The sequence below is a fragment of the Bombus affinis genome, chromosome 10 (genome assembly GCF_024516045.1).
Source record: "Bombus affinis isolate iyBomAffi1 chromosome 10, iyBomAffi1.2, whole genome shotgun sequence".
In the NCBI taxonomy this organism is placed as follows: domain Eukaryota; kingdom Metazoa; phylum Arthropoda; class Insecta; order Hymenoptera; family Apidae; genus Bombus; species Bombus affinis.
Genome location: NC_066353.1, coordinates 682,815 through 697,271, shown reverse-complemented (window position 1 = coordinate 697,271; position 14,457 = coordinate 682,815). Strand labels below are relative to the sequence as shown.

Sequence of the window (14,457 nt, the reverse complement as noted above, 5' to 3'; positions counted from 1 at the left end):
ACGCATCGATAATTGTGCATTTCTCCTCATACGCGTCAGCGCAGACGGAAGCGCAAAAAACGTTTTCTAATAACTGAAACCCAGGCGTTTGTATAATATCTCTCGAGATAAGCCGGGAAAGAGTGCAGAAACTCGATTAAAAAGCTGACCAAGTCCTGGCGAGCACATATTCGTTCGCACCGTATTCGAGGGACACGTCGGAGGCGCGATAACGACAGTTCTTTATATTCCGCCTACGTCCGATATAACGAATCCTCTCGTTAGCGCGATTTCGACGTTTTCGCCCGTTACTTGCACCCTTTTCTCCCCCTACACCCCGTTATATCCACGGTTCCCTCGTATCCAATGATGCTGGACCATCCAACCCACTCAATTTTTTTGCTTTTCTCCGTTTCTTTTCACCCTAGGACGGTCATGGACTAGGCGACAGATTTTAATTAGCGATATATGCGTGCGATCGAACCTCGTCCCAGCAGCTTGCGCGTTTCTTTCGCATTCCCACACCCTCGACAACCTTTATCTTGTTTTCTACCCTGTTACAACGAACCCGCTCTTTCAGCACTGTATTCTTGCCGCCTGAATGCTTTTCTCCTTTTTATTCGTTCTTTTCGAGTTTGTCCCCCGCCCCTACTTTTTTCCTGCTCTTATGAAAAATGTCAGATCCACGACGAGAAGCTTGGTAGTTCCTTTTTATCGAGGTCTCCCGTTATCTTGTCGCGTTCGTCATTTTAATCGCGAACCGCGGATGAATTCATCGTCGAGAAAAGGACAGGTTCCTCTACTTCTTCTTCTGTTTTAATCTTCCTATCGCTCTTATTACGAATGTTATGGCGATTCGGGTGATATAAAGCAACCAGGTATACACGACATTCTCGAGATAAGGAGTTTTTGTTCCTGCTGCGAACCGCGGGTTTTGCTACCCCAGTTTGTCATCGACTTGCATAATACTGGGCTCGTTATATTGTTCTATCCAAATAACCCTTTTCTTTTATTTCTTTAGATTTTTTTTTAGTTTATTCTATTTCCGTTTCTTCCTTTTTTGATTTAGTGAAAGAACTTGAAGAGGTATTCTCCAGTAGATGTTTTTTGTTTACACTTCTCTCTCTTCTTTTTCGTATTGCGATTACTGGAACGGAGGGTAGTTGATGAAAGCGACACAAGCTTAAGCGCTTTTGTCCTGCCGCGTTTGAGGGCCGCGTTGAGCTTAATAATCTTGAGGTTCGTTAACGGAAGCGCAGTGAATGAAAATATTTCCTGATGAACTGAAGTCCCGGTAAATGTTCATTGTCTGTTTTTTCTCTCGTTCCTTTCCTATATTTCTGTGGAAATTTCCTTTGACCGAGGATGACCTGTTATGGCTGAACGAAGTCTTTTTTTTTTCGTTCAAAAGGTACCTTTCACAATCACCTTAGTTAACGAGAGTTTCATTAGCGGAAACGTAAATAGGTTTCATTACCGTGCAATTTACTTCGCGTATTAATTTCTTTGGCTGTCCACTTCTTTAGGCGTGTCACTTATCGCGCTTCTTTGCTCAAAGCATCCATTACCTCCGGATAATTACATATCCTAACGTAAAACGTTGTGCTACAAGAAACATATATAAATTCATTCTTTCTAAACAGGATCATTTTGAATTCTAATATAAATATATATTCGTTCTGTTTTTATCTTTATTTACAAACAAGGCAAATAGGATGAATGTATATGTAAATGTTTCTGCGAAGAGGACGTAGGTCGTGAGGATTAATGATGGGATTACTTGTTATTGTAACCATCGAATATATCAAATTCGTCTTCATTCGACGGTTACATGTAACGGTGACATTATTTTGCCCGAAGTTTATTTGTTCTTACATTACTTGTAATCTAACGGTCTTGATACTCCGAGGCAAAACAACAACATGATTTGAATTGTCCTCTGACTCATGTGCCGCTACATATGTTTCGATACAATATTTTAATGCTACGTCATATCGATCATCTTCAAAACTATCGTGTTTTTTTATCGTTAAAAAAATCAATTCTCCATGAAACATTTAGTTTTTTTGTCATAAAAATTCCTGCTCCTTTACAATGAATAAAAATGTCATAATTGTGTATAGTGTCATAAATTATCTTTATTAAAACGAAAACAGTAAATATTACATTTTTGATTTGTTAAAAATTCTCTACTGCCTAGACTGAATCAACAGTATAATAACAATAAATTATCTATATTAAATCAACAGCAACGGTAAAAATATTTTCAAGTTAAATATCCGCAAATACCATATTCATTCTCCCGCTAAAAACTCATAACATTACTAAACCTCAGACCGAACTAGGAAACTAATAACAATAACCTACCACACAATAGACGTTTAAAGGATCTACTCGACATTCCTGGAGCGGAACATCGACTACAGATCTCCCCTAACAAGAACCATCCCGTATCGATATATTCATGTGGTGGAAAAAAATAACCCTAGTTTTGCAGGAGCCTCTCGGACACCATTAAAAGCAGCCGTCCACGGCCACCCACACCCGTACGCACCGTCTATAGTACTCTATGGAGGATACAATGCCATCGAACATCGCATTAGATTTCCCTCGGGGAAAGTTCGAAAACAGACAAATAGTTTATCTCGCGTTGCAAACTGGTCAGCTACCGTGACTGTCAGATTCCAATAACATTTTTTCATCTACCTCCACACCATGGTTCAGGCGTCGAGGTAAATGGAATAGCTTGGTATCAAGGGAATACCTGGAGCAACGCACGAAATGGTCGACGATTCGAAAGCTTTCAAGCCAGTTGGGGCTAACCGCGATCCCACTCCTCTGGTTCTGGCATTTCACTCCTCTCGTGGAGACTCTTCAACCATCCCTATTCCTCTCTCTCTCATTCTATATTCGTCCTTTTCCTTCCTTGGCTCTCTATCTCTCGAAAACCATCGCCAGGCCGCTGGATAATGGCGATCGTCATTTAGCCACTTCCGGTGGTTCGATAGCGTTGCACGATTTACATGAGAACCTTCTCTGGAATTTCCACGAGATTGCGTGGAGAGGCGAAGGGAGAGAGAGACTGGCTGTTCCCCCCGGTTGGAGTTTGACCGTTCTTCATCGGGTTGTTTATTTGTCCCGACTGCCCTCTGGGATCGTGACTCTCACGGATTTCTAGTTTAATCTCGTGGCCAACACGATGGAAGACGAGTGAAAGGTAAAAGTTATAGGGCAGAGATTAAAGAAAGTTTGTTTTCTTTTTGTGTTTTAATTTTCGTATAATAGGATATCTATTGATTTTTGTATTCTGTGGAAGAATAAGAAACAGCCAGTTTGGAGATAGAAATATTAAATTAAATGCTTCGTTGTAATGTAAATTGTGATAGCTAACAACTTTCTATATATATCAGAATTATTTTCGTTCTTTATTTCATTCTTCAACATAATTTTCTTCGCTATAATTGATTTGAATAATAACTATTGCTAATATTAATAATAACATGACAAAAATTAATAATATAGTAAATTTAAATATGTAGTAAATAAAATTAAGATTATTGAACTCGTTCACTCCGTTGTTGGTAATGTCACTTATTCAAGTTTGCGAGTGCGTTAACGTTCGCCAGATGGCGATGATCGCGCTGCGATATTACACAGCTTACGCATGCGCAGTTCGCATAAGTAATCCATCGTCCATCAGTGAAAACCGTTGTGTGTTATAGGGAGAGAATTATAGCGGGAATGCATAGTGAAATAAGTGTATTTGTTGCTTCGAAAATGCGAAAGATCGTGTATCGCGATACGATGTAGTTACGGGTATCGGAATTTAGTGCAAATTATGCGGAATTTCTATCCGCGAACATGGTGGATCACTTGTATCGAATGAACGGAGAGGTTAAAACCCACTTTCCTTCCGGCTTCGCCGAGAAGGTGCAGCACGACTGGGTGAAGTCGCAGAATCCTGAGACGATAATAACGTGCAAGGATACGGACGGTGTGTTAATTTTCTCGAATAAGAGTCTCTGTTGCCGTTCGACCATTAACAATATAGTTTTCTGTTGGAAATTTGAGGTCGTGACGAACGGTAAGTGTTGTTTTCTGGTAGTGTTTACATTCATATTTTTTAAAAATTGATTGTCGTTGGTCAATTGATTGTAATAATGTGAAAATTTGATTGATAAACTATTGATAATATTGGTAATAAAATGATGATATTAAGTAGTAATTATCAAAGGATCATTAAAAATCATTATGGAGTAATTGTGTTGATAGTTTATGGAGTGAGATGTAGCATTGGGATTTCTTTCTGGTGTAGTAATTGTCAAAGGGTTTGTTGCGTTCATTTAGGTAAACAGTTACAAAGAATAGCACTAACCTTGGATCAGAATCGCAAAAATTTTTCATTGAAATCTGTTATACATCGTGATATTAATATTGGAACTACAAATGGCCAAGAATGGTACAATTCAGAGTTGGACAATTCAAATGTAAACGAAAATGTACTAAAGGAAGAGCATTATGTAGTCAAAATTTGCTTTAATGCCAATAAATATGGCACGTATCGCCAGAATATCATTTTTTACTTTGGAGAGTATCCAGTGATAATTCAAAAGATTTGCATGGATTCTATGCCAAAAAAAGACTTTACCAGGATTCACGAAGCGACCAATTATCAATTCTCACAGAATCCAAACATATGGAATAATAAAACATGCCAGATTTGCCGGTTTGATTCACCTTTTGTATCAATGATAGACCCAGAGGAGGACATATTGTCCAGGATGTATTCATATCCAGATAGAAGCAATTTTTTCTTGACTCAAGAATCTCTCACGGACGATCGTTTAACTCCAGAAAATTATAGAGGTCGTCTTCACGAGTTAATCACAGTAGAGGAGCTAGCTCGACACGAACAGATAGCTAGATATAATGAGACCACCTACATGCATTTTCTTAGTTACTACGCTTTGACTTCTAGTGATGGATCCACCACTGTCAAATATGCACCACCGGGTGAACTCTTTGCTCAGGTGCGGTTCCTTCTAACAATTATACCTTTTTTCTCTTTCTATAATCTTCTGCTACTTTAAACAATAATCTACAATTATTCCTAGTTTCACAAGTACATATAAATTCGTATTTTGTTTAGTACAGTTGTCCCGCACTTTTTCGATTTTGTATGACAAAAAATTGAATATATGATGAATTTTTTACCACAGCTGCCGCTAAGCCGCAGTATCTCAGAAGATACGAAATGCGGCAGGCTGTTCCTGAGAGGTTGCAATAGAGTACTCTTCATGTCCTTAACACAATTGACGAACGTAATATACGAAGCGCACATAGAGGATAAGTGCACGCACACAGTGTACATTAGATTGTCGAAAGAGTGTGTGCACGCGTTAAATTTGGCAGCCAATACGGATTTACACGTGCAAGTTCAATTTCTATTGAACCGGTTGCCCTTCTGCGAGTGGCACAGGAGCGTGGATAGTTTGCCCGACATTGGCCTAGTATTTCTAAACAATGCTCACAAAAATATGGAAGAAAGTAGTTTTCCAAATTTGTTAGATACAAACGAGAGCAAAGTCGAAGTTTCCTTGTTGAACGTAGAACAAGAAAAGGCATTGGCTGTAATAACAGCCTCTACTAATATCTCCATGCCACCGATCTTGCTACTAGGACCATTCGGAACCGGGAAAACGTTTACTATTGCCCAGGCATTACGATTTTTGTTGACAAAGAACTCAGAATATAAAATCCTACTCTGCACACACAGCAACAGCGCGGCAGATCTTTATGTCAAAGAATTCTTCGACGTTTGGTATAAATGTGAAAATAATCCACGATTGAAGCCAGTCAGAATCTATTACAAAGGTAGATCCAGGAACACGGTACGTCTGCCCAGAAGAAACAAATTTCCTTGATCGAAGAGTTCCCCTTCTGCTCTAATTCCTCCATTTCAGGTACATCCCGTGGTTCAGGAGTACAGTTTGATGAAACAGAACTGTACCTTCCGCAATCCGACCGAGGAAGACCTTAAAGACTGTGGTTTGATCGTGACCACTTTGGCCACGTCTAGCTCTCTAACCAGCTTAAATCTATCGTTCACGCATATAGTGATCGATGAGGCTGCTCAAGCATTAGAGTGCGAAGTCCTCATACCTTTAGCCTTAGCTACCCCACAAACTCGCTTAGTTCTGGCCGGCGATCAGATGCAACTTGCGCCAGAAATATATAGTGACCTGGCTAGTGAACGGGGTCTGGGTATAAGTTTATTGGAAAGGATCCATGAAATGTACCCACAAACTCATCCATGCAGGATTCATCTGCATCAGAATTATCGTGCTCACAGGGACATCATTAACTTTACCTCGGAGATGTTCTACGACGGAATCGTCAAGTCTGCTAGCCAAAAAGACCACATAGACATAATACAGCACCCCACGTTAAAGCCTTTAACCTTTTATGCTGTTGAAGGCGTGGAAATACAGGTACGTTTACCGTCAGGAGAATCTTGAAGATAGAATAATCGTTGGAATATAGTACATTTTCTATTTGCAAGAATGAGTGTTACATAATGGAATGAATATGATAATTTACGCTTGCATTGTACCTATAATTAACACCTGCACCTATTGTTGCTTCAAACTATTATCTTCATTGGAAGAATTTGTTTTCTGTTTACACATCAAATTCCATTGCAACACGTATCTTAAGTGTTCAGATATAACACATCAAATCCGTAACAAACCATGTATTTCCTGATCCAACCACAGATACCTGTTGCTTCATCTTCACCATTGTACCGGACACCCACTGTTGCTTGTAACACCTCTCAGTCAGCGCGATATGACACAACGCACCCATAGAACCACCACTGCTCTCCATCACTCCAACCTCGGTCTCATCGCTTTAAATCAACGATTCTACCAAGAATTCACACCGATGGAACTCCTCGCTCAACGTAACTCTGTTTTTTTTTCCTATCAGGACATCCATTCGACAGGCTACGCGAACATGGGCGAAGTATTCGAACTGGTTAACCGCGTGCAGGACCTGCGTAACAACTGGCCAACAGATCGTTGGGGTATCTACGGCGAGAAGTCAATCGGTGTGCTCGTCTATTACGCGGAGCAGGTGCAGAGGATTCGTGTGGAACTGAGGGAACGCAGGATGACGGACGTGTCGGTGGAAAGAGTGTTAAACGCTCAGGGGAAGCAGTTCACCGCTGTGTTTATCAGCACGGTTCGTACCAGGCACTGCTGTCGATACTCCGCGGAGAGGAACGTGAAGGACTATGGCTTCTTGACCAATCCCAGACTTCTGAACACTGCTATGACACGGGCTAAATGTCTGGTAGCAGTGGTGGGCGATCCTGTTGCTCTGTTCACCATTGGTTCCTGCAGGAGGCTCTGGCAGAGATACCTGGAGATATCTGATTTACACGGTATCGACAGGGAAACTTTGAACCGTCTTTTGAGACTGGTACCCAAGCTTTCGTTTACACCGCTGAACCCATTAGCGAGGGAGTTTGTACCCAGAAATAGCGTTTGTCTGGTGGAGTACGTGTCGGTTCCAGTGCTGTATCCGGTGTTCCATTATCCCTTTTACTCTGCGTAAGGTCAGCGGGAATGTTGTGTTGAAGTTGAACGATCTGGTCGTTGTGCGTCGTCATTCTTAATAGTACCAACCTGACTTTAAATGTTTTAGATTTTCTTTTCCTGCCTCTCCCCGTAATCTTATTGCATTGAAAGAAAAAAATTGACTCTGTGGTGCATTGTTGACTTATATAAGTGATTTTTTTAGACGATGATGGTTTTATTATTGACAATGAATGAGACGTTGAAAATTTGTGGATCGGCGCAATGTATCAATGTTGGATTAAAAGGGTTAATTGATTGATTAATTACGATGTTTTGAATGTACATATATATGTATATTACTGTGCCGGTTTTTGGGATTACTAATCCTCAGAGTGTCTCTCTTTCTGTGAATAGATTTAAGAAATTAACTAACTGTTACTAATAGATTGGATTCTGCTCTTAATTTTACGATGTGTCTTTGAAAATCTGTCTATTATAGATTGTATCGTTTCTTTATCCTTTGATCTTATCTGTTTGTCAGAGATGCATTTATTTGGAGACTGTGCAACTTATGTTACGACACTACAAGTACCGATATATTATCGAAATATATTTTTTATTAGTTCCACATAGCCTTGGATGAACCTTTCAATTTCCTTTTCATGTACTACTAAGGCGATCCTATTCAAAGGTTACGTCGAATATTCGAAAAAATTCTTTTTCTAAATATATCTCATCAGAAGTAATAATCATGATTACCGGCCGAATATGAAAAATTAATCACTTTTATTATTAAATAGAACTAGAAGCGCGACTTTCATTAACAAAATACTCTTTTTTTCTTTTTAGTTAAATACTGATACTTTATAGAAATGTGTGCTATATTTAATACTTAATTCTTATTTTCATTATGAAAGGAAATTATATCATGCTATATTTCCGAGATCTTACCGAAAGCTTGTCAAAATAAACATTTCCTCCGGAACCAGCAGGTGTTTGACTTACGGAATGGTAGTGTATATTCGTGCGAATGCCTGGGAATAAAGCAAACCAGTTTCTAGACAAGTGACACTAGTTTGTCTGCGCTATTCATATTCGCGGGCTGCAAGAGCCAAATGGTCACCGACGACCCTCGAATGGCTGAAAAGGGAGGCGAAAGAGCGAAAAGCGGTTCGTGGATTCTTTTGAAAAGCTCGTCGCTTCTGTTTCGCGCGTCGCATGAATACGGGACCAAACAAAGCCGTTTCGTTTGCTTTTATTTCTGTAATTAAGGACTACTCTGATAGCCATATCGGTTAGGTAGTCCTATAAATAAAAAAGAAAAAAGAATAAATTCTCTTAACACCAATTTTTATCGTAATTGCTATCCCGGTCCTTCTCTAACGACGCATTGTTTGCGGAAACATAAACTCGCGGATTTTAATTTCAATCGCAGTCAATAATTATTGCGACTGGAGTGTTCGATAGATAGAATTGTCGAATCTGTTCGGTTGTTGCTAATTGGTTACATGTCTCGTTTTTGCGAGGATGTTTTCTGATACAATTATTTTTGTAGTATTTGAGGTTCGATATATATCGTCCGCGATAGTTGTAGTTGCTGGATCTCGTCCGGAGTAACTGTTGCTAGGGGGCTGTAGATGCCACTGCTGGGGTACTGCTGATTTTCCACCGTTTTTTGGTGCGTGAAAGAAAAATTGGACTCCGGTCGCCGGGATTCGAACCCAGGTTCTGAACGTTTGTAACCTAAGGCGCTAACCACTGCTTTTATTTTTATAGTGTTTATTTTTACCAGTTTTTGTGTATTACATGTGTGTATTTTCCATTATAAACGATGAATTCGGTTGTGAGGTGGTTCAGGCGAAAGTACCGATACGCGATGGTACGACATAGCCATGCAATATTACATTCTTTTTTTTTAAGGTTTACACTAGTAACTTAAATTTAAGTTGCTGTAGAGCGGTGCTTATGTACGATATTGTTTTTTTTTCTTTCCATCTCTGTCCTGAAACCGTTAGTGTCGAGTGGTGGTATTTGGCTTGTCGAGTGCCGCCACATATTACATGTTGGCATTGTACAGATTTTTGTTTTTTTAGAGTGATAATTGGCCTGTATCGTGGAATTTTATAAAATATCCCTCCATACGAATGTTTTTCGATTTTTCTTTATCCAGCGTATTAAAATACTGATTTAATTTCGAAACATATATATTTTGAACCTTCTCATAATTAAATACAATAAAAGATGAGAAAACAACAAAAATGTGATAGAATTAAAAACCAGAGCGATACTTGCGTAATATGTTTTTCCATGTCTACCCTAATAATAGTATATTTATTATCGTGTAGAGTGATTTGAAACATTTTTATTACAATTTGTCTTTCAATCGATTACCATAAGAAAGAAAAAGCTTGGAAAATAAATCGTCTATACCCACTGTTATTAATATTGTTTATTATTAATTATTGTTACTAGACTACGGATTTTTGTCCAAATTCATATTTTCACGAGTAGAATTAAAAGAATAGGACTTGAATAAAAATTTGTTTTATCTATTAAATATTATAAAGACTTATTTACTACATTTTGGACATTTTATATATTTATCTGTATTCCATATATTTTTTTGTTTTATCTTATTTGCATAATTGCACAAAAATCCACAGTTTAATTGTTATTAAGTTCTGTTAGCATCGATATAAGTTGTTTCTGATATAACACGTGCGATGACTTATGCGCGATAAAGAGTAAAAAAAGAAAGAGGGTGAGCACAAATGAGACAAGAAGGGAGCAAGCGAATGAGCACTCGTAGTTAAACTCAATTTCCCTCTAACAAGGTGGTGTATCGCCGAGGGCATCGGCGGAATTCCAGCAATATTCTTACTCTCTCGGCCGCGGTGGGACGACAAGTCGACCGAGCGCGTAGAATTTATCTTTCCTCGTTCTTTCCCTTGGGTACATAGTAATTTTTTAATTTCATTCGCTGGAGTGTATCGCACACATATTTTGCCTACAGTTTACTCATTACTTTTGATTACATTGCAGAAACATTTTTTTTGGGTTGGCCAAGTGTCTTGGGCTACTCGAGGCAGTTAAAAACATGACACTTGAAAACTGTTCTTTGTCTGGCTGTTATTTTTTTTCTTCTTTCTATCATATTGCTTTTTTTGAATTCTCTGAAGCTCTGTTGATATTCCTTTATGAAAAACATATTACTTCATACTTTAACATAACGTTTCTTTTCTGATATTTTTATGATACTTTCTTATTTCTGATATATAAATATTGTTTTCTCTGCGCTGTTTTTGTAGCTCTCTTTTTAGTCGCTCTTACACTGTTTTTTTCTATTATATTGTAGTACCATAAAAAAAAGCCTGATTAGAGATCGACCAAAACAGTGTCGTCTGTCTTTCAGTTGTTAGTTTACATAGGAAAAAAGCCTATGTGACTAAAGCCACCTAGTTCTTACGGAGCGTGGGCATGGTGAGATTAAGTCAAGGAAAAAAGAACGCTAAAGGAGGGGGACGATTTGGGTTCAAAGAGCGTTGACCGAGAGGTCAGAGTGTGTAAATCAAGAAGTGAGAGTGAGTCGAGAAGTCAGAGTTAGTCGAGAAGTCGAGCAGTAGAGTTGTTAGCGTTGTCGAGTTGCGAGAGTTGCTAGCGTTGTCGAGAGATTGAGTTGTTAGCGTTGTCGCGTTGCGAGAGTTGCTAGCGTTGTTGAAAGATTGAGTTGTTAGCGTTGTCGAGTTGCGAGAGTGGTTGAAATAAAATAAGATTGTTGCGTTTAGTTCAAGTTAAACAACCATTGTTTTCTGTCTAATTAATATCTGTTTAGTTTATTTATTGTAAATAAATTATAAAATTTATACCTACAGGAAAATTTATACCTAAATTTCCCCGATACTACAATATTAATTCTACCCTTAAATCCTTTATGTAACTTGTCTTTTTTCCGTTTGTTGTTTTGTTTCTTATTTTGGTGTTCATACACTGCTTTGTCGTTGCTACGCTGCCTTCTTTTTCTCTTTTTTATGTCATTGCACTTTCTCTTATGCTTGGAATTTTTCACTCCTGAGAATACCTGGATTCTCTTGTTATGATAAGATTTTTCATAGAATCCCTCCTTGCAAAGAGATTGTTTCCTTAAATGTAGAAACTTTCCATCACAATATACTCCAGGGAAACACTGTTGAAGGTAAGCTAGTGAGAGTGATATATTCTTTCTCACCATAAAATTCGAAATGGTTACTGTCCATGAAAACAGTTCTATAGAATCTAAAAATGGGAACTGTACTCTTAGGAACATTCACAATAGTAAGATCGTCATTTTGAAAAAAAAGAAAAAAAGAAAAAAGAAATGATCATTAGGAGAACACTCTTCACATCAGGTACTACTCTATATGTAGATCACTGTAGATCTGTAGAAATCGAAGACGTAGGAATAGATTCGAGTTTCCTGGAAAAGAGCCGGTAACCAATGGATGGTATCTACAAAAGTCGATAATTGGAGTAGAATGAGTATCTTGAGAAACGACTAGGCTGGTTAGGTAGTCGTTAAAATTTGGAGATAATAGATCATTATTTACATATGAAAACAGACCACTACTAACTATTGATTGACCACTGGATGAACGTCATCCTTGTCAAGTATTCGGGCAAGAGATAGTTGGTCCAACTTTGGACACCATGCACTTGTAAAACGACGAGTGATACTTAACCTGGAAAAGTACCTGGTTGCTAGCAAGTGCATCGTAGAGACACTAGAGTCAACTTTTCCTTAATGAGATGAATATATTCCTTCTTATTACATATTATTTTTTCCTGAATTTGTGTTACATATTCATCTTGTTTGTTTATTTATGTTATATTATAATTGTCCAGTTAAATTTTATTTATTTATTTTGTCCCCTTCATGGATTGCATCGATAATTTATATACGCGTGTTGTATACTAATTATGCAGTTGATGCATCGCTTGATTTCCCTGATAAGAAGTAGATTAACAGATAAATAAATAAACAGGTCAGAGGTTAATGTTTATACGTATTATCCTGCCGATGTATGAATTGATATAAACTCAAGAAACTTTCGGAATCTTAATTAGAATCGTGTCATCTATTCATATTTTCGACTCAGTTCTTTCTCTGTAGTATATAATACATTCTGAGTGTCACTGCACTAATGGATGTCACCACTTGAGCTTTTAATTTGAGACCAGACTGTCTACAAAACATACCATTACATTAACATCCTCAATAATATCAACTTACTAACGATCCACTAAAACAGTATTTTTCTTTCTATGATAACTCGAACGCTTCAATATTAATATAAAAGCTATTGAAGATCCTATAGGAGAAATATGATAAGTCCATTTCTGTTGGCGATGAGGAAAATATATTTAATTACAAAATCAAATGCAAAGATATACTTCTTGGTGTGGAATTGGTTGACGAGTATAAAGAGTTGAGTATAAAAAGTTGAGTATAAAGATTGTTTTTCTATAAATGATTCCTTAAACATTTTAAATTCCAGAATATGATTAATAGATTATACAATATATTATTATCTGAGTACATGGAACTCGACATGCGCCAAACAAGTTACTATAATCAACGTGAAATCCATTATTGAGCAAACAATGTACCACTACATTAACAGATTCACCGACATTAACTTGCCTATAATCACATATTATCACAACGTCCCAGCGATATCCGGAATTATGCGACGATCAATACGGCGAAGACGTATTACTACGCGATCTCTCCTTGCATGCTAATACTTGTGCCATGAACATCGTGTAGATCCACGCGTTATGTACACTTTGCACAAAAGACACGAGTACTATCGCGTGTTTCAGCTCGTCGTTCGAAGGAGCCAATAGGCCTCGTGGTTCTCAGCCAATACGATACTACTCAGTGTTGAACTCTGAGGCAAAACAATGAAATATTATAGGGTAGTATTAATATCGCTCTTCAACGGTGTGTCGTCGTTCTTATTGCGCCATGGCTCGAGTATTACACAGGATCTCTACGAAGAAGATAAACTTCTTGTATCGCTTTTTAGTGGACAGGTATTTTATCAATGTAACGCAAGAAATTAATGGAGAAGTTTAATGTGATGAACGTTATGGAGGAAATTGTTAAGAACGGCAATATTTCGTATTTATTTAATTGCAAGAATGGATAACAATATAAACGCCAAATATCGTCGTTTTTTAATTATTTCTTTCACGACATTAGTTGCATGAAATTTTTCTATATATTTCTTGCTTTATATGTTGATAAAACTGTTTACTATTGTTTAATTACAAGAACGGATAATAATATCGATAGCTGCAATTAATAATTAAAGACTCTTCTTTTTGTATTTTTAATTATTTATACATTTTTTATTCCACTTTGCTTATCCCGTCATTTCGTAAAAACAACAGGCTACTGTAACACGGAGGTTTCACCGTATAAATTCTTGCAATACAAACAATTATTTTTAATTAATACGAATATAAATATTGCAGCTAAAAAATCTCACACCAAATATCGTTGCTACAAATTTTATACTTGTATGTATAATATTATTTGCCAATTTTATACTTCAAAATTCAAATAAAACGTAAAATATATCGTAACAACAGAGTACCGCTACTGGAAACATGATATACTCATATTGAGTATGATTTTCTTCAAAGACACCGTGTATACAGATCTGCGACTCTACTCCTCTTCCATCCATATTTATACCCATGAAACTGGGTCGCCATAGTTATCGTCGCAATGGTACCATGCAACATACAATTTTTTGTTCGACGTAAAAATCCAAAGACCATAACCATACATTTGTGCCGGTCAGTTCCATGTAGAAAGATCTTTAATTTTCATGGGTGGTTGGTCGCCGTA

At 37.6% G+C, this 14,457-nt stretch overlaps 2 protein-coding genes across 8 annotated transcripts in view; one reads left to right on the top strand and one right to left on the bottom strand.

The window, feature by feature from the left end:
- Positions 1 to 14,457, bottom strand: part of LOC126921207 (prolyl 4-hydroxylase subunit alpha-1) — a 369,220-nt gene that overhangs the window by 24,907 nt on the left and 329,856 nt on the right. The gene's annotated exons all lie outside the window — the stretch shown is intronic.
- On the top strand, positions 2,962 to 8,190 carry LOC126921198 (probable helicase with zinc finger domain). 2 transcript variants are annotated; one of them, XM_050732528.1, is made up of 6 exons: positions 2,962 to 3,196; positions 3,702 to 4,063; positions 4,327 to 5,009; positions 5,199 to 5,870; positions 5,943 to 6,470; positions 6,970 to 8,190. In XM_050732528.1, exons 2-6 carry the CDS (start codon positions 3,841 to 3,843, stop codon positions 7,597 to 7,599), a joined length of 2,736 nt encoding a protein of 911 aa, XP_050588485.1. In that variant the 5' UTR covers positions 2,962 to 3,196; positions 3,702 to 3,840; the 3' UTR covers positions 7,600 to 8,190. The 2 variants fall into 2 exon arrangements, with proteins under 2 accessions (XP_050588485.1, XP_050588484.1); XM_050732527.1 differs by lacking the exon at positions 2,962 to 3,196 and having other exon boundaries at positions 3,635 to 4,063.

What these genes read in the sequence shown, in the direction of transcription:
- LOC126921198 (XM_050732528.1), top strand. Translation starts at nt 3,841, where the DNA reads ATGGTGGATCACTTGTATCGAATGAACGGAGAGGTTAAAACCCACTTT. An exon ending in ATTTGAGGTCGTGACGAACG is followed by an intron (nt 4,064 to 4,326) that starts GTAAGTGTTGTT and finishes GCGTTCATTTAG; the next exon opens with GTAAACAGTTACAAAGAATA. An exon ending in CGGGTGAACTCTTTGCTCAG is followed by an intron (nt 5,010 to 5,198) that starts GTGCGGTTCCTT and finishes TTTTTACCACAG; the next exon opens with CTGCCGCTAAGCCGCAGTAT.